At 41.3% G+C, this 18,450-nt stretch overlaps 2 protein-coding genes and 1 long non-coding RNA gene across 3 annotated transcripts in view; all 3 read left to right on the plus strand.

Moving 5' to 3' along the window:
* Window positions 1-415: 415 nt before the first annotated feature.
* LOC114253540 (facilitated trehalose transporter Tret1-like) lies at window positions 416-5,316 on the plus strand. The gene is made up of 3 exons (XM_028188468.2): window positions 416-958; window positions 1,391-1,523; window positions 2,235-5,316. The coding sequence occupies exons 1-3, from the start codon at window positions 917-919 to the stop codon at window positions 3,527-3,529; spliced, it is 1,470 nt and encodes a 489-aa protein (XP_028044269.2). The 5' UTR covers window positions 416-916; the 3' UTR covers window positions 3,530-5,316.
* A 3,286-nt stretch (window positions 5,317-8,602) lies between these two features.
* LOC114253575 (uncharacterized) lies at window positions 8,603-12,772 on the plus strand. The gene is made up of 3 exons (XM_028188502.2): window positions 8,603-8,644; window positions 9,061-9,193; window positions 10,264-12,772. The coding sequence occupies exons 1-3, from the start codon at window positions 8,603-8,605 to the stop codon at window positions 11,490-11,492; spliced, it is 1,404 nt and encodes a 467-aa protein (XP_028044303.2). The 3' UTR covers window positions 11,493-12,772.
* A 446-nt stretch (window positions 12,773-13,218) lies between these two features.
* LOC149499508 (uncharacterized) overlaps window positions 13,219-18,450 on the plus strand; it is a 178,618-nt gene continuing 173,386 nt past the window's right edge. The window contains exon 1 of the long non-coding RNA XR_016325668.1: window positions 13,219-13,288. This is a non-coding gene — a long non-coding RNA (uncharacterized LOC149499508). The remainder of the gene's footprint in view (window positions 13,289-18,450) is intronic.

Raw genomic sequence — 18,450 nt, forward strand, 5'->3', positions numbered from 1 at the left:
CTGGAACTTATACAACGTAAATGCGCCACCCACCTTGAGATACAAGTTCTAAGGTCTCAGTATAGTTACATCGGCTGCCCCACCCTTCAAGCCGAAACGCATTACTGCTTCACGGCCGAAATAGGCAGGGCAGCGGTACCTACCCGTGCGGACTCACAAGAGGTCCTACCATCAGTAATTACGCAAATTATAATTTTGCTGTTTTGATTTTTATTACACGATGTTATTCCTTCACCGTGGAAGTCAATCGTGAACATTTGTTGAGTACGTATTTCATTAGAAAATTTGGTACCCGCCTGCGAGTTTCGAACACCGGTGCATCGCTCGATACAAATGCACCGGACGTCTTATCCTTTAGTCACGTTTTCTTCGAGTTTACATTACTCTAATGACTGCTTAATTTCTGTGTATACAGGGTGTGAAGAAGATCGCCTATGAGGTGGACTGACCAGATAAAAGCGGCAGTGAATGGCTCATCATCTTTACACGAATTCCCGAGGAGGGCTACCGTCAGCGAGGAGTGGTGATGTTTTCTGAAGCTTCCCACCAACGCCTGAAGTGATGACCACGACCACTATATCAAGAGCGACACCGACTGAGAAGAAGATACAGGGTGTACACACAATATATCGAACCGAAAAATGTAGATAGTGTTCTATTAAAATTATCAATTCGACGAGAAAAACAAATATTCCCAAGTAAATAGTTTCGAAATAAAATGTACTTGAACGCAACGAACCAACTATTCTTCTGTTAACCCTTGAATTATGTTGCACGCAAGGTATCTTAATATTATGATTCATAAGGAAGAATTTAATGCCTCGCTCTTGTGGCATCGTTATCAAACGCTGAATGTTGCACTTTTTTATTATAACTTATCTTACGTAAAGTTACTTAACGTCTTCATTCTGCGACAATGTGCTTTGGCAAACAGTTGATTACCCCATTCGTGAAGCAAGTGAGTTTTCAAGTTTATTTTAATGTGTGTTTAAAAAGCCATTTAACTGTGTCAAGAAAGTTAATTATTAGGCACAACCAAAATAAAGATATATCTTTTTAAAAATAAAGATATATCTTATATATTGGTTGTGATAGCATGATATGCATAAAGCGTGATAGCATAAAGATAGCATGACCAACTTTGTTTTTGGGTTTTTACAAGCTTTCGGGATTTAGGAGTTTATCGGATTTCGTTTATCCAATGTTAGTTACTGCCATACCTCCATGATATTTAAATCTATCATGTATGTAGCAATAAGAAAAAAAGTTTGTCAAAATGTATGTCCCATCCATCCAGAAGAATACGAAAAGTGATATAGACATGTTTAATCTGCTATGTCGTTTACTAACTTGGTTAATGAAAATATAACTTGGTTCTTCAAATTCCTAGTGCTTCGCGGTGTCGAGTGTGACCTTCAACATGTTATCATACGGTATGGTCATCGGATTTAACGCATCACTGTTCTCGGAATCGAGGAAGAGTCAAGAGATACCCCTGGACAGGGATTCAGAATCATGGTTGGGTATGTTATGTTTAAATTTTTTTAATATCGTAGAGTTGAATAAACAGCACGCTAATTAATCTTTTCGTTTGGGATGTAATGACTGTGAATGACCCGGAAGCCAGCGTTACCGAGATGGACGCGTGAGCACGCGAGTCCAGTCCATATTAACCTATAACCTGTAAACCTACGCGCCTCCAAAAGCGGCCGAAAAGCTCAAAGATTCGCGGGAGTACCTACCACCGAATCGAAATCGCGAAACGCTAAGGTGATCCGTGGAGAAACTCAGCGGACTATCTGTCTAATCTCTGCAGTAATAATGGTGAAAATCGTATTTCGTGTTTTGTGTTAATGGTCGAGTAATTGGTGACTATAATAAAACTGCGAGATCGATGTTCATTTACCGTTGCGAATCGGTCTCGAGATTTCAGTGTGCTCACATCCTTATTATAAGCTGAACTTTGGATACTGGTCATGTAACTGTAGTTTTCGTAACATTCAAAACATCTTTTGAATGAAAATACTCACTGAAAATTTTTTTAAACGCGTCTAGAAAATGGCAACGTGAACAGATTTCTTCACAATTCAAAAAAGAGGAACGAGCCTTCAGAAAGGGAATTTACAGCGTAATGCTAGCTAGCGCTTCTCGCCAGCTCTTTCGACTGATATAAATTAAGACAGAATCAAAGAGTTTACAAATAAAAGCTTAACCATCAATTTTCTCTGTTCTAGCATCACTCATTGGAATAACAACATTTATTGGAGCGCTATTCACACCAATTATAATAGACAGCATCGGCCGAAGACCAGCAGTGATTACCAGCTCAGTCCTGATGGTCAGCGGATGGATCACATTTAGCTTAGCCTCATCACTCCCTGTGTTATTGGTTGCAAAATTTTTACAAGGAATGTCCGTTGGTCTTGGATCCACGATGGGAGGACTTTTGATTGCAGAATATAGTAGTCCGAAATACAGAGGGTCTTTTATGGCAACAATTCTTACTTTTCTGCTATTAGGGAGTCTAATATCTCATTTATTTGGATCATTTTACAATTGGCATCAAATTTCGACAATACTAGGATTTTTCTCTTTGCCCGGATTAATTATTTCTTTATTCTCTCCCGAGTCCCCAGTTTTTTTGGCAACCAAAGGACGTTACGATCAATGCAGAAAAGTTTTTCGCTGGCTGAGAGGTCCAAACGAAGATGATGAACTCGAGAAAATGATTAAAACTGATTTGATCGTTAAAGAATCTAAAAAGAGCCGACCCAAAAAGACTATGTCTAAAATAATACAGAAAAAATTAACGTACGTCATTTTAACATTCAAAAAGCGAGAATTTTATATTCCAGTATTTATTATGATGCATCTCAGTGCTATACATGAGTTCTGCGGTGCTCTCGTCTACGATACATATGCTTTTGACATCCACAAGGCTTTATATGGTACCGATATCTACATGTTTAAAGTGATGGCATCTTTGGACATTCAAAGAATTTTATCAACAGTTCTAACAGTCTATTTAACCAGCAGAGTATGGAGGCGTCCATTATTATTCACATTAGTTGGATTGAATATATTGGCGTATGTCTGTGAGGCTGGATACATATACGCCAGGCGTCATAGTCTACTTCCTTTTGACCACATGGCTATAGGAGTATTTTTACATCATTTCCATTATTTCACCAACGGAGCTGGTTCTATGTCCTTGACGACTATAATCAGTAACGAGCTATTCCCAACAGCAGACAAAGGATTCTGTGGACTGATTCGTAGTTTGATTTTCTCGATCTTCGTCTTTGCAAACGTCAAAAGTGCACCGTATTTATTCTCCCTCATAGATGTAGAAGGAACATTATGTGCCTATGCACTGTTACAGTTTTACTGTCAAGTTATGTTATATTACATGTTACCAGAAACAAAAGATAAAACTCTTCAAGAAATCGAAGATAAATTCAGAGGATTCTCTTTGGTTGATCGTGCAGAAGTTTTAAAAACAAAGGATGATGAGGATGTTTCGAATTGATGCCTGAACAAAATTGGATAAAACAAACAATAATATGCTTAGATTACTCTTAAAAGTTAAGTTTTTTTTCCCCCTATCTATTCGCTGCTAGCCTAAGAGGCAATACCAGCTACCGGACGGGTAGGTGAGCTCACGGGCTCAACCTGAGAGAATCTGCTAACACTAGCCCTAGCAAGAGCAGTGCTTCGCAGAATCTACCACCGGATCGCAATCGCGATCCACTGAGAAGATCCGGCGAGAAACTCAGTGGGCTGAGAGATAAGAGTTATTTACGGATATGATAGCATAAATAAGTACGGGAAAAAAAAAACATTTATCTACTTTGGCTAAATCGGGAAATGGGTTTACTTATATATAAATGTAAACTATGTGGCAGTAGTATACATCTGCTGAGGTGTTAGATTTTGGAATTTTTAATATCCACCATCAACGTACGATTTGTACGACAAAGTCAGGATATTCGGTCTCCTAGACAACAACACACAACACTTGTGTGTAGAACAACACACCTATGTGCTAGATATTGGACAAGATATTGATGAAAGGTATATGATTAGACAACGTAAAACAACTCCCACTATGAAGGAGTAACGTCACGTACTAAGCCTCGTAATTTATAAATTAGCTTCCTTACTGGAGAGCCCCCTTGAGTAAATAACTCTATATACTCAGCACGACTGGTATCGTGGGTTCACCGGGATCATCACATCACGGTTTTGGTTTTGCGTGCACAGAACTTAATATATGATAAGACATTTAAAGTGGACCTTATTCATTTTTAAAAGAGGCTATGTCACATGTTTAATTGCCTACCATGTTTGGAATCGATACACCATTTTGCTGCCCTGAGGAGATCTACAACGAACGCCTCTGGGATAGGAGGCGTGTCGGGAAAGGTTAATTGTTAAACAGATTACGCGTCGTAAATGGACATGGATAGGTCACATACACAAACACACACACCCAAACACACTCACACTTAAATGATAACACCCAATGATCTCTCAACAGTTGTCCGCAGCATCTGTTCACGACTTAACCTAACCTAATCTATCTTAAGAAGGAGGGAGCCAAATCACACAACTTCACTCACAGTTGACAGTAAATAAATAGTATGTATGCGTGTGTGTGTCAAATACATGATAGTGTGTGTGTAATGTTTTTATTTATTGATTTAATGTATAATATTTTTCTTGCATAATTTAAAACATATAAACATTCCGCACTCCTTCTCTATATTGTCTATAAGTGTAGAAAAATCCATACACCTCCGTCCGCGCAATTTTCGTAAAAAGGGGCACAAAGTTTTTGCTTCACGTATTAATATATAGATATGAATTTTTGAGGCAGTTTTAATTTTTGAAAGATATTTGATACACAACTTCTGGGTTGTACTGGTGTGTACTTGGTGCTGTTTCGTGTGCGTTTGCGGCAGACATTAGTCTCTATAGAGTATAGAGGAAGGACGAGCAACACGCGGCCCGCGGGCCCCTCGCGGCCGCCAAGCACATGTAAAATTTAATTTATTTTATCGACTTTCTCGTTTCTGCTCGTTTTTCTGTTTTTCTCTTGTTTGTGAATGAATATTTAAAAAAAAATATATTTTTAGAAAAAAAGACATGCCCGCTGAGTTTCTTGCCAGTTCTTCTCAGGACGGAGGCTCGTTTTTGTGAATTGGCGATAGTTCTTTTTGACGTTCAACAAGTGTGCACTTTCATTTATATTGAATAAAAACAATTTTATTTGATTTGATTTGTTTTATCTTGCATTAAATTTTATTTATGAAATCTTTATTTTTTTTTAGTTTTATATTTTTTATTCTAATATTTATTATTTATTAAATACAGTTTCTTAAATTATTAATAAGAGTTAATATTTTATATGTGACCAGACAAAAAAATTAAAATTTAAATTAGCCCGTTAATCAAAAAAATTGCTCATGTATTTTGAGTCCGTGGGATGGGTGGTATCGGTGTTGGGAAAGCGGTTGTACAATTGACCGGTAACCGTACTCATCGAACTCGGGAAAGAGTTCGACGTGTAGCCTTTTTTTTCGGGCCAAGCGCCGAACCTCCTACGAGGTCCCCGCGCCTAGGGGGCGCGCGGTGTATGTGGAACTTGACAATCTGCAAGGTGTTGGGAGCAGACCGTGGGCCCAAGGTATTTTAGGGCCCTACCCACTAAACGACTCTCCTGCACTCTTACACCCGACGTCCGATCTACGTCGGAGTCAAAACCCGGTCAGAGTAGGGGGGTCCCCCGGTCAACACTACAACACACATTTCGCATTTCGCATTCGTACATAAAAAAACCAGAGAGAACTGAAGTGTGGGGTTAAAGCGATAGTTTGTGGACGCTCGTTTGGGTTTATATGGAAATCCATAGACTAGAACTTATTTCTTACTTACTATTTCGTTGGTACACGGCTTAAAATCGGAACGTAACTCTGTAACTAGAATGCTTGGTGGGTTACCAAATTTCATAAGCACAGGTTCATAGGTGTATGGTCAATTTTAGGCAAGATGGCGTACTTTTTATTGAAACCCAAGCTTACAGTCGACCTGAAATGATCACCCTTCGGCACGGACAACCTACAACAACTCTAAAACCACTTTCAAATCTCTTTGAAATGCATTTTTATTCACTCTGATACCATTCTGTTCCATTCATGCAAATTGTACACTGAAAAAGATTTATTTATTTATTTATTTGTTTTTAGCTTCTTCAATTGGCTTAGCATTCATTTGGAATGCTACGGGAGAAGACCCGCATTCGTTTTCGATATAAAACCAAAGTGCACTTGGTGCGGATACTGATCTTTCCCATATTTCTCTACGGGGCGGAGATATGGTGCATGAAAAGCCGGGATATCAAAAATATCAATGCCTTTGAAATGTGGGTGTGGCGGAGGATGTTACGAATACCGCGGACTGCCATGAGAACAAACGAATTCATTCTAATAGAGCTAAACATCCGAACTCCCGGCTCTCTTCCATCTGCCGGGAACGTGTTATGAGCTTCTTCGGACACATCATGCGGTTTCCCAGACATGAATTAGAGAAGCTCACAATTGCGGGTCGCATAGAAAGACAAGCGCGCCGTGGACAGAACACCAGCCAGATGGTCAGATCTAGTAAAAGAAGCACTTGGTGGTAGTCTGTACCATGCGGTCCATGCCACCCTCTATGTATAACTTTGCGAAAACATATACAATTTAGAGTACATAGTTGTCGAACTCCTACAAACCCCTGAAATAATCTGTCCGCACCCGCGAAAGGGACATAGTTTTCTTCGACCACATCAACTAAAAGGGCCGCGGTAGGCTGATATGGGCCAGTTCCGCAGTGAAGGTGTTAAAAAATTATTTTTAGACTAAAATAAGTTTTATGTGAAAAAAAAAAAAAAATTTTAATTTAGAATTCCAACAAACATTTGCTAGCCCCATCAATGCTGGGAGCTGGAGGCGGAGTCGCTCGCTGCCGACTATCGGTGGCGCAGCGAGCTTCGTGCTCGGGGCGTGGCGCGTCTCCCCGAAAGTGAGCTGCGGGCGCGGAAGGCCCATTCTCGGCGGTCCGTGCTCGAGTCGTGGTCGAGGCGATTGGCCAACCCCACGTAGGGGCTACGGACCGTCGAGGCGGTTTACCCAGTCTTTGATGACTGGGTGAATCGTGGCGAAGGACGTCTCACCTTTCGTCTGGTGCAGGTGCTGACCGGGCACGGATGCTTCGGGAAGTACCTGCGCCGGATAGGGGCTGAGCCGACGACGAGGTGTCACCATTGTGGACACGACCTGGACACGGCGGAGCATATGCTCGCTGTCTGCCCCGCTTGGGAGGTGCAGCGCCGTGTCCTGGTCGCAAAGATAGGACCTGACTTGTCGCTGCCTGGCGTCGTGGCGTCGATGCTTGGCGGCGATGAGTCCTGGAAGGCTATGCTCGACTTCTGCGAGTGCACCATCTCGTAGAAGGAGGCGGCGGGGCGAGTGAGGCAAAGCTCTCCTCACTACGCAGGAACCCGCCGCCGCCGAGCAGGGGGTCGGTACCGGGGTCGTATCCGTGACCTGGCCCCCTAAGAGCTAGGGGTCCCACCCGTTTTGTGCGGGGAGAGACCCAGACGTGGGGTGGCGTGCTTTGCACGCTCACCCGCAGTAGGAAGCCGGGTGATGGTAGACCGCGTTCCCCCGACCGCTCTGATGGGAAGGTGTAACGAGGCGCCATCAAGGCGGGCTCTCGGCCCGCTGAACGAGGGAACCGGTGGTCGTGTCGCTGGCGGCCGCCGGTCCGGCGTCCGTGGGACGGTGGGATGGATGTAATGTGCTCTGCGTCAACCCTGTCCCGCCGTCTCAATAGCCCCAACTGGGCTCCGGCCCGGTCCGAGGTAGGGCGCCGGTTGTGAGTGGCAGGAGTTTTTAGTGAGGTTCAACTCCCACATACCCCACCTGCCGCGCGGGTGGGGATCCGGCGATTTTCTCCTGTGGAAAAAAAAAAAAAAAAAAGTCCTATCAATGCGGGCTCTTGGCCCGTCGACCGAGGGAACCGGCGGTCGTGTCGCTGGCGGCCGCCGGTCCGGCGTCTGGGGGACGGCGAGATGGATGTAATATGCTCTGCGTAAACCCTGTCCCGCCGTCTCAATAGCTCCGACTGGGTTCCCACCCGGTCCGGGGTAGGGCGCCCGCTGTGAGTGGCAGGAGTTTTTAGTGAGGTTCAACTCCCACATACGATTTTCAGGCAAAGGCGATTTTCTCCTGTGGAAAAAAAAAAGTTTATATTTCGTTATTTTTATACAAGAAACGTACAGCATGTCGTGTTAATAATGTACGTACAATCTATTGTTTTATTTGCATAATTAACACATTCAATGCCGCGCCATGTACTCGGCCATATAAATCTCCACGGCGCCATGTAATTTGGCATTGAATGTTAACACAACTGGAACTCGTCTACAAATGGAACTCAACAAGAAAGAATTTAATGCTATAATTTTGTAGCGTCGTTATCAAACTCTGAATGTTCTAACTTTTTTTCTTCAAAATTTATCTTAAACTTAGCTACTCAACGTATTCATTCTGAGACAATGTGCTTTGGCAAACAGTCGATTACCCCATTCGTGAAGCAAGTGAGTTTTCAAATCTATTTTAATGTGTTTTTAAAAAGCTATTTAACTGTGTCATGATTATTAATTGTTAAGCACAACCAAATTAAAAATATAAAGATAGCATAATCAAATTTGTTTTTGGGCTTTTACAAGCTTTCGGCATTCAGGAGTTTATCGGATTTCGTTTATCCAATGTTAGCTACCGCTATTTTGGGCTTTTACAAGCTTTCGGCATTCAGGAGTTTATCGGATTTCGTTTATCCAATGTTAGCTACCTCCATAATATTTGAATCTATCATGTATTGAAATAAGTCAAAATATTTGTCAAAATTTATGTCCCATCCATCCAAAGCAATACGAAAAGTGATATAGGCATGTTTAATCTATCATGTCGCTTACCAGACTTGGTTCATGAAAAAATTTCTTCAAATTCCTAGTGCTTCGCGGTGTCGAGTGTGACCTTCAACATGTTATCATACGGTATGGTCATCGGATTTAACGCATCACTGTTCTCGGAATTGAGGAAGAGCCAAGAGATACCCCTGGACAGGGATTCAGAATCATGGTTGGGTATGTTATGTTTAATTTTTTTAATATCGTAGAGTTGAGTAAACAGTACGCTAATTAATCTTTTCGTTTTGGGACGTAATAATTATGGGTGACCCGGAAGCTGGCGTTACCGAGACGGACGCGTGAGCACGCACTCGCAGTCGCAGCAGTCGGGCATCTTCTTCTTTTTCTCCACCTTACCCCACTAGGTGGGGTCGGCACAGCTGATTTTTCTCTTCCATTCTCTTCTATCAGCCGTCATCCCAACACTCACTCCTCTCTCTCTCACATCGTCATTCACACACTCCATCCATGTCTTCTTTGGTCGGCCTCTTCCCCCCTGCAAGGTAGATTGCACTACCATTTCTATACATCTCCTAGTCACATGCATCTTCTCTCTACGCATCACATGTCCATCCACGCTTACCGTCCGCTCTTTAATTTGTTGATTACCGGGGCTACTTTCACACTTCCTCTGATATACTCATTCTTTATTTTGTCCTTCCTCATCGAGTCCAGTTGGACACACTAACCTGTGCGCCCCTAAAAGCGGCCGAAAAGCTCAAAGATTCGCGAGATTCGCTGAGGTGATCGGTGGAGAAAGTCAGCGGACTAGCTGTCTAATCGCTGCGGTAATAATGGTGAAAATCGCATTTCGTGCTTTGTGTTAATGGTCGAGTAATTGGTGACCATAACAAAGCTGCGAGATCGATGTTCATTTATCGTTGCGAATCGGTCTCGAGATTTCAGTGTGCTCACATCCTTATTATAAGCTGAACTTTAGACACTGGTCATGTTACTGTAGTTTTCATGTATTTTCCGTAACATTCAAAACCTCTTTTGAACGATTTACCAAAACAAATCAAAATGAAAATACTCACTGAAAAAAATATATTGAAACGCGTCTATTAGAAAATGGTAACGCGAACAGATTTCTTCACAATTCAAAAAAGAGGAACAAGCCTTCAGAAAGGGAAATTACACCGTAATGCCAGCTAGCGCTTCTCGCCAGCTCTTTTGACTGATATAAATTAAGACAGAATCAAAGAGTTTACAAATAAAAGCTTAACCATCAATTTTCTCTGTTCTAGCATCACTCATTGGAATAACAACATTTATTGGAGCGCTATTCACACCAATTATAATAGACAACATCGGCCGAAAACCAGCAGTGATTACCAGCTCAGTCCTGATGGTCAGCGGATGGATCACATTTAGCTTAGCCTCATCACTCCCTGTGTTATTGGTTGCAAAATTTTTACAAGGAATGTCCGTTGGTCTTGGATCCACGATGGGAGGACTTTTGATTGCAGAATATAGTAGTCCGAAATACAGAGGGTCTTTTATGGCAACAATTCTTACTTTTGTGCTATTAGGGAGTCTAATATCTCATTTATTTGCATTGATTTACAATTGGCATCAAATTTCGACAATACTACAATTTTTCGCTTTGCCCGGATTAATTATTTCTTTATTCTCTCCGGAGTCCCCAGTTTTTTTAGCAACCAAAGGACGTTACGATCAATGCAGAAATGTTTTTCGCTGGCTGAGAGGTCCAAACGAAGATCATGAACTCGAGAAAATGATTAAAACTGATTTGATCGTTAAAGAATCTAAAAAGAGCCGTCCCAAAAAAACTATGTCTAAAATAATACAGAAAAAATTAACGTACGTCATCTTAACATTCAAAAAGCGAGAATTTTATATTCCAGTATTTATTATGATGCATCTCAGTGCTATAAATGAGTTCTGCGGTGCTCTCGTCTATGATACATATGCTTTTGACATCCACAAGGCTTTATATGGTACCGATATCTACATGTTTAAAGTGATGGCATCTTTGGACATTCAAAGAATTTTATCAACAGTTCTAACAGTTTATTTAACCAGTAGAGTACGGAGGCGTCCATTATTATTCACATTAGTTGGATTGAATATATTGGCGTATGTCTGTGAGGCTGGATACATATACGCCAGGCGTCATAGTCTACTTCCTTTTGACCACATGGCTATAGGAGTATTTTTACATCATTTCCATTATTTCACCAACGGAGCTGGTTCTATGTCCTTGACGACTATAATCAGTAACGAGCTATTCCCAACAGCAGACAAAGGATTCTGTGGACTGATTCGTAGTTTGATTTTCTCGATCTTCGTCTTTGCAAACGTCAAAAGTGCACCGTATTTATTCTCCCTCATAGATGTAGAAGGAACATTATGTGCCTATGCACTGTTACTGTTTTACTGTCAAGTTATGTTATATTACATGTTACCGGAAACAAAAGATAAAACACTTCAAGAAATCGAAGATAAATTCTGAGGATTCTCTTTGGTTGATCGTGCAGAAGTTTTAAAAACAAAGGATGATGAGGATGTTTCGAATTGATGCCTGAACAAAATTGGATAAAACAAACAATAATATGCTTAGATTACTCTTAAAAGTTAAGTTTTTTTTCCCCTACCAATTTGCTGGCAGCCTAAGAGGCAATACCAGCTACGCCCGGACGGGTAGGAGGGCTCACGGGCTCAACCTGAGAGAATCTGCTAACACTAGCCCTAGCAAGAGCAGTGCTTCGCAGAATCTACCACCGGATCGAAATCGCGATCCACTGAGAAGATCCGGCGAGAAACTCAGTGGGCTGAGAGATAAGAGTTATTTACGGATATGATAGCATAAATAAGTACGGGAAAGAAAACATTTATCTACTTTGGCTAAATCGGGAAATGGGTTTACATATATATAAATGTAAACTATGTGGCAGTAGTATACATCTGCTGAGGCGTTAGATTTTGGAATTTTTAATATCCACCATCAACGTACGATTTGTACGACAAAGTCAGGATATTCGGTCTCCTAGACAACAACACACAACACTTGTGTGTAGAACAACACACCCATGTGCTAGATATTGGACAAGATATTGATGAAAGGTATATGATTAGACAACGTAAAACAACTCCCACTATGAAGAAGTAACGTCACGTACTAAGCCTCGTAATTTATAAATTAGCTTAATTACTGGAGAGCCCCCTTGAGTAAATAACTCTATATACTCAGCACGACTGGTATCGTGGGTTCACCGGGATCATCACATCACGGTTTTGGTTTTGCGCGCACAGAACTTAATATATGATAAGACATTTAAAGTGGACCTTATTCATTTTTAAAAGAGGCTATGTCACATGTTTAATTGCCTACCATGTTTGGAATCGATACACCATTTTGCTGCCCTGAGGAGATCTACAACGAACGCCTCTGGGATAGGAGGCGTGTCGGGAAAGGATAATTGGTAAACCGATTACGCGTCGTAAATGGACATGGATAGGTCACATACACAAACACACACACCCAAACACACTCACACTTAAATGATAACACCCAATGATCTCTCAACACTTGTCCGCAGCATCTGTTCACGACTTAACCTAACCTAATCTATCTTAATAAGGAGGGAGCCAAATCACACAACTTCACTCCTCGCGTTTCCGCCAAAAAGTCCAAAACCAGTAAAATCAACAATTTGACCACAGATTATAAGCAATAAGACAAGTTTGACAGTAAATAAATAGTATGTATGCGTGTGTGTGTCAAATACATGATAGTGTGTTTTTATTTATTGATTTAATGTATAATATTTTTCTTGCATAATTTAAAACATATAAACATTCCGCACTCCTTCTCTATATTGTGCATAAGTGTAGAAAAATCCATACACCTCCGTCCGCGCAATTTTCGTAAAAAGGGGCACAAAGTTTTTGCTTCACGTATTAATATATAGATATGAATTTTTGAGGCAGTTTTCATTTTTGAAAGATATTTGATACACAGCTTCTGGGTGTGTGTACTTGGTCCTGTTTCGTGTGCGTTTGCGGCAGACATTAGTCTCTATAGAGGAAGGACGAGCAACACGCGGCCCGCGGGCCCCTCGCGGCAGCCAAGCACATCTAAAATTTAATTTATTTTATCGACTTTCTCGTTTCTGCTCGTCTTTCTGTTTTTCTCTTGTTTGTGAATGAATATTTAAAAAAAAAAAAATGTTTTTAGAAAAAAAGACATGCCCGCTGAGTTTCTTGCCAGTTCTTCTCAGGACGGAGGCTAGTTTTTGTGAATTGGCGGTAGTTCTTTTAGACGTTCAACAAGTGTGTACTTTCATTTATCTATACTAATATTATAAAGAGGAAAGATTTGTTTGTTTGTTTGTTTCGAATAGGCTCCGAAACTACTGGACCGATTTGAAAAATTCTTTTTCCATTAGAAGCCGACATTGTCCCTGATGAACATAAGCTACTTTTTTTTATTCTTTTTTTATTTTATTTTTTTGGTTTCATGTGTGTTTTAATGTTTCCGAAGCGAAGCGAGGGCGGGTCGCTAGTATTGAATAACTAGCGACCCGCCCTCGCTTCGCTTCGGAAACTGTAATTTAATATTGATTTCTCCACTATTTAATGGATGTTATTATACATATAAACCTTCCTCTTCAATCACTCTATCTATTAAAAAAACCGCATCAAAATCCGTTGCGTAGTTTTAAAGATTAAGCATACATAGGGATATAGGGACAGAGAAAGCGACTTTGTTTTATACTATGTAGTGAAGCCAGTAAAAATTCCACAGATCTAATACGGTAACTTTTTTTAAAAGACTATTATACATAATATAATATTATTATATATGTAGCATATTAACAAAATGCGTGGTGTCGTGGGACACCGGATAGGAACGAAGCTCCTTATTATAAAAATATTAATTTTAAGTTCTATTCGAGGTATAAAGAAAATAATTATTCGGGTATACATTTTTTTTTTATTGATAAATAGTGTCCCGCTCCGGCTTCGCTCGGGTCTTTATCAAAATTTTCAAAATAAAAAATTATAATACACACACATTATCCCTTATATTTGCGTCAGGTCTCTAAAAATAGAAAATAATAAAGATAGTTTGAATATTTTTTTTTTAATAAACTTTTATATCCGTTTAAATAATATTTGTTTTTATCTATTTTTATATTATTATTTTTCTAGTTTTCGTAAAAAGGTCATAGATACAAAACAAAAGCCATTGAGTTTATTGAGTAAGAGCTTCCTTGTACTGGGTGAGCCCTTGCTTTATCTGAGCCCTTGCTCGCCCACCTGTCCTTATGAAACTGGAAAGGCCTCCGGGGCACCAGTAAACCCACAATTATAAAAAAGCTACCCTGTGAACGATATTTGACGTTGTTTTTATTTTCTAAATAAATTAACACTTATTGTGGCATAGCTATAATAGTCAGACATATGCTGTCGCCACATTTTTTGTAAATAATAATGTGTTCTACAAAGTTATAGTACATTATTTTATTCTATTATCAATAGTGTTCGCAGCGCACGCGATGTAAAGAATACTTTAGGTAAATTTTTTACACCTTGGATTACATTATTGGAGTTTTAGGAAGGATCCCTAATTAAAAAAAATATATATAGCCTATGTCACTCGGAAATACTGTCCATTAACGGTGCTTTTAGGCACCACAAGCACCGGTCACCGTCCTCGTCAAACCCGTCGCTTGCGACGAAGGGTTCGACGAGCGAACTAACCCATAGACACAGCCCACTGAGTTTCTCGCCGGATCTTCTCAGTGGGTCGCGTTTCCGATCCGGTGGTAGATTCTGCGAAGCACTGCTCTTGCTAGGGTCAGTGTTAGCAACTCTCCGGTTGAGCCCCGCGAGCTCACCTACTAACGTTAGGGCGAAGCTGAAATAGCCTCTCAAGGCTATCAGCATAGGTAGGGATTAAAAAAGAAATACTGTAGCTCCCAAACAGTGAAAGCATTTTTCAAATCGGTTCAGTAGTTTGGAAGCCTATTCGAAACAAACAAACAAACAAATCTTTCCTCTTTATAATATTAGTATAGATATAGATTACTTTATTCTATCGTCAATAGTTTTCGCAAGGCATGCGATCTAAAGAATATTTTGGGTGATTTTCTTACACCTTGGGTTACATTATTGAAGTTTTAGTAAGGATCCCTAACTTTTTTCAAAAAATATTATAGCCTATGTCACTCGGAAATACTGTAGCTCCTAAACAGTGAAAGAATTTTTCAGATCGGTTCAGTAGTTTGGAAGCCTATTCGAAACAAACAAACAAACAAATCTTTCCTCTTTATAATATTAGTATAGATATAGATTACTTTATTCTATCGTCAATAGTTTTCGCAAGGCATGCGATGTAAAGAATATTTTAGGTGATTTTCTTACACCTTGGGTTACATTATTGGAGTTTTAGTAAGGATCCCTAACTTTTTTCAAAAAATATTATAGCCTATGTCACTCGGAAATACTGTAGCTCCTAAACAGTGAAAGAATTTTTCAAATCGGTTCAGTAGTTTGGAAGCCTATTCGAAACAAACAAACAAACAAATCTTTCCTCTTTATAATATTATTATTGAATAAAAACAATTTTATTTGATTTGTTTTATCTTACATTAAATTTTATTTATGAAATCTTTACTTTTTTTTTAGTTTTATATTTTTTTATTCTAATATTTATTATTTATTAGATATAGTTTCTTAAATTATTAATAAGAGTTAATATATTATATGAGATCCGACAAAAAAATTAAAATTTAAATTAGCCCGTTAATCAAAAAAATTGCTCGTGTATTTTGAGTACGTGGGATGGGTGGTATCGGTGTTGGGAAAGCGGTTGTACAATTGACCGGTAACCGTACTCATCGAACTCGGGAAAGAGTTCGACGTGCAACCATTTTTTTTTCGGGCCAAGCGCCGAACCTCCTACGAGGTCCCCGCGCCTACAGGGCGCGCGGGGTATGTGGCCTGGGCGATGCCGCTGGTATTCCAGGATACCCCGCTGGGCCAGAACCAGCCTACCGGGTCAGAGCTCGATACACCTCCGACCGGATTGCTCTTCCACAGTATGTTCGGCGACGACAGCGACGACGAAAATGCGGACCGCATCGCAGTCCGCAGCCGCCGACACGTCATCCCGTCCTCCTGGTGCCAGCGCGCTAGAGTGACGGTAGCGTGCGGCGCAGCCTCAACCCCCTTAGGTTGCGCCGTGACCGTCACCGAGAGGAGAATACCTCCTCATAGGGGTTGGAGCTGGACAAACGCCCTCCTCCGATCCCCGGTCGACGTGCAACCTAATCCAACTATCAGTTTTTCGCCGGATCTTGTCAGTGTGTCGCGATTTCGATCCTATAGTAGATTCACTCGCCAAGCAGCTGCTCTTTGAGGAGCTCGGGCAGCTGTTAGCAAATCCCACCCCTCCTGGCTGAGCCAGGAGTCGCTCGAGGAGTTCATCCGGAGGCTAGCTCGTAATCTTTACGAGCGGGCTGACGGTGGACCCCACGAGCATCTCCACAATTTAGCTCCCTTGCACGCTAGGCCACCGGATGGTCTGGCGCTACCAAGGGAGCTACTGGAACCCCCTTCTATGGTAAGATAGTCGGCTTAATCGGAGTGATATGGGAGTGCTCATAATGAGTGCCCCCATGGGACTGAGCTGTCCACACTCGTCATTTCCCCCCACATTGTTAGGGTGCCCCCTTATGGGGACCCATTTCCCACCCCCCTTGGGTGGACCACTCCCCCGTCTGAGGAGTGTTTCACATCGGTCCCTCCCCGCGATGGTCTTCCCCTTTTGGGGAGCCCAGAACGGGTGAGCGCCAAACTAGTGCCGCGGCTCCTCCTCTGGTTTGTAGAGGTGGGGCCGCGGCATGGGGCTGGTGGCGGGCCCCTCGGTTGCTGACTGTTGTCCCTGTCTGTAGGCAGTAAGGAAAAAAAAAAAAATTTAGCTTTAGGAAGCAGAGGACAGCAGCCGGCGCCGGGGTGCGTCGTCCACGGGCATCGTTCCTCCACGCAGAACATCAGCCCATCGTTATTATATATATGTATCTATATTTTATCGATAAAGTGCGCCGAGACGCGCATAACGAGCAGCCCTCCCCTCCCTAGTATATCATCTTGCACCCACATCACCCCTGCCCTGTGTGGCAGGGAGTTTCAGCCCGGGCAGTGGGGTTTGCCCCGTGGCCCGTTCCGTGCCCCCGAAAGGGGGTACGACGACCCTTCTTCTCTCTTCTCTGGCTGAGCCTTTGCTCGCCCACCTGTTCTGGTGAAACTGTAAAGGCCTCCGGGCCAGCAGTAATCCTACAATCATAAAAAAACAATTGAAACTACGATCTCAAGTTTAAAGTTACCTGGTTCTAATTATATTTATTTTTTTAAACTATATTATAAATACACACAATACAACTGCGTAAATATTGTTAAAATTCACGAATCGCACTGTTCAAACACGTACTCTTTCACATAAAATTTAATAATTAACTGTTTTCGTGAACACGTACTAGGTATAACATAGATTTCGGTCACGGAGAGCCGACATAAAAATTGATAACACTCAAATGAAATTTTGCGATCGCTAAGTTTTTATATTTATGACTAGTTGACCCGGTAAACGTTGTTTTGCCATATAAATTATTTCTAGGCAAGATAAATAGCCTAGATACCGAGTGCAGCGCTCTCTGCTGGGCTGATTTGTGAATCTATGCCATTCTCGAATCTACCTACACAGAAAATTTCATAAAAATCAGTCCAGCCGCTTAGGAGGAGTTCAGTGACAAACACACGCACAGAAGAAATATATATATAAAGATTATTCTACTACATTTATTTAAAATCTTATTAAATTACACAATATGTATTTTTTTAAGATATTAAAAATACAGTTTAAAAAAAGCACTATATCAAAATAGATTGTCGCTGATGGCGGTGTCTACGACACAAGCCACCAGTGATTAGGACTCCAGGGTGAGCAACCTCCTCACAATACGCGCAGTATCGAGGATAGCCCACTGAGTTTCTCGCCGGATCTTCTCAGTGAGTCGCGTTTCCGATCCGGTGGTAGATTCTGCGAAGCACTGCTCTTGCTAGGACCAATGTTAGCAACACCACCGGTTTGATCCCCGTGAGGGTGAAGCTGAAATAGCCTCTTCTCAAGGCTGTCAGCATAGGTAGGAAAAAAATCGAGGATAACTGCCTTATTGCGATTATTAATTGAACGGTCGGTTCGTTCCTTGTCGTCTGGTTCGTGTCCGTCTTTTAGGAAGTCAAAAAGTACTGCATGCCGCTAGTCACGTCCTCCCTCATTCTTCATTCATTCATTTTGGAATCTTGTCAAGTCTCTATCTTAGTGTATGTCTAGTCGTTGTAGGTCTTACGTCCTGTCAAAGAGGTTGCACGCCTTACACTATACACTTAAGGGCCTTTTATTC

This window comes from Bombyx mandarina, chromosome A1 (assembly GCF_030267445.1).
Source record: "Bombyx mandarina strain Sakado chromosome A1, ASM3026744v2".
Lineage (NCBI taxonomy): Eukaryota > Metazoa > Arthropoda > Insecta > Lepidoptera > Bombycidae > Bombyx > Bombyx mandarina.

Coding starts and splice junctions, on each gene's coding strand:
- LOC114253540 (XM_028188468.2), top strand. CDS start 917: ATGTGCTTTGGCAAACAGTTGATTACCCCATTCGTGAAGCAA. Junction 959..1,390: donor TTACCCCATTCGTGAAGCAA/GTGAGTTTTCAA, acceptor TCAAATTCCTAG/TGCTTCGCGGTGTCGAGTGT. Junction 1,524..2,234: donor GGATTCAGAATCATGGTTGG/GTATGTTATGTT, acceptor TCTCTGTTCTAG/CATCACTCATTGGAATAACA.
- LOC114253575 (XM_028188502.2), top strand. CDS start 8,603: ATGTGCTTTGGCAAACAGTCGATTACCCCATTCGTGAAGCAA. Junction 8,645..9,060: donor TTACCCCATTCGTGAAGCAA/GTGAGTTTTCAA, acceptor TCAAATTCCTAG/TGCTTCGCGGTGTCGAGTGT. Junction 9,194..10,263: donor GGATTCAGAATCATGGTTGG/GTATGTTATGTT, acceptor TCTCTGTTCTAG/CATCACTCATTGGAATAACA.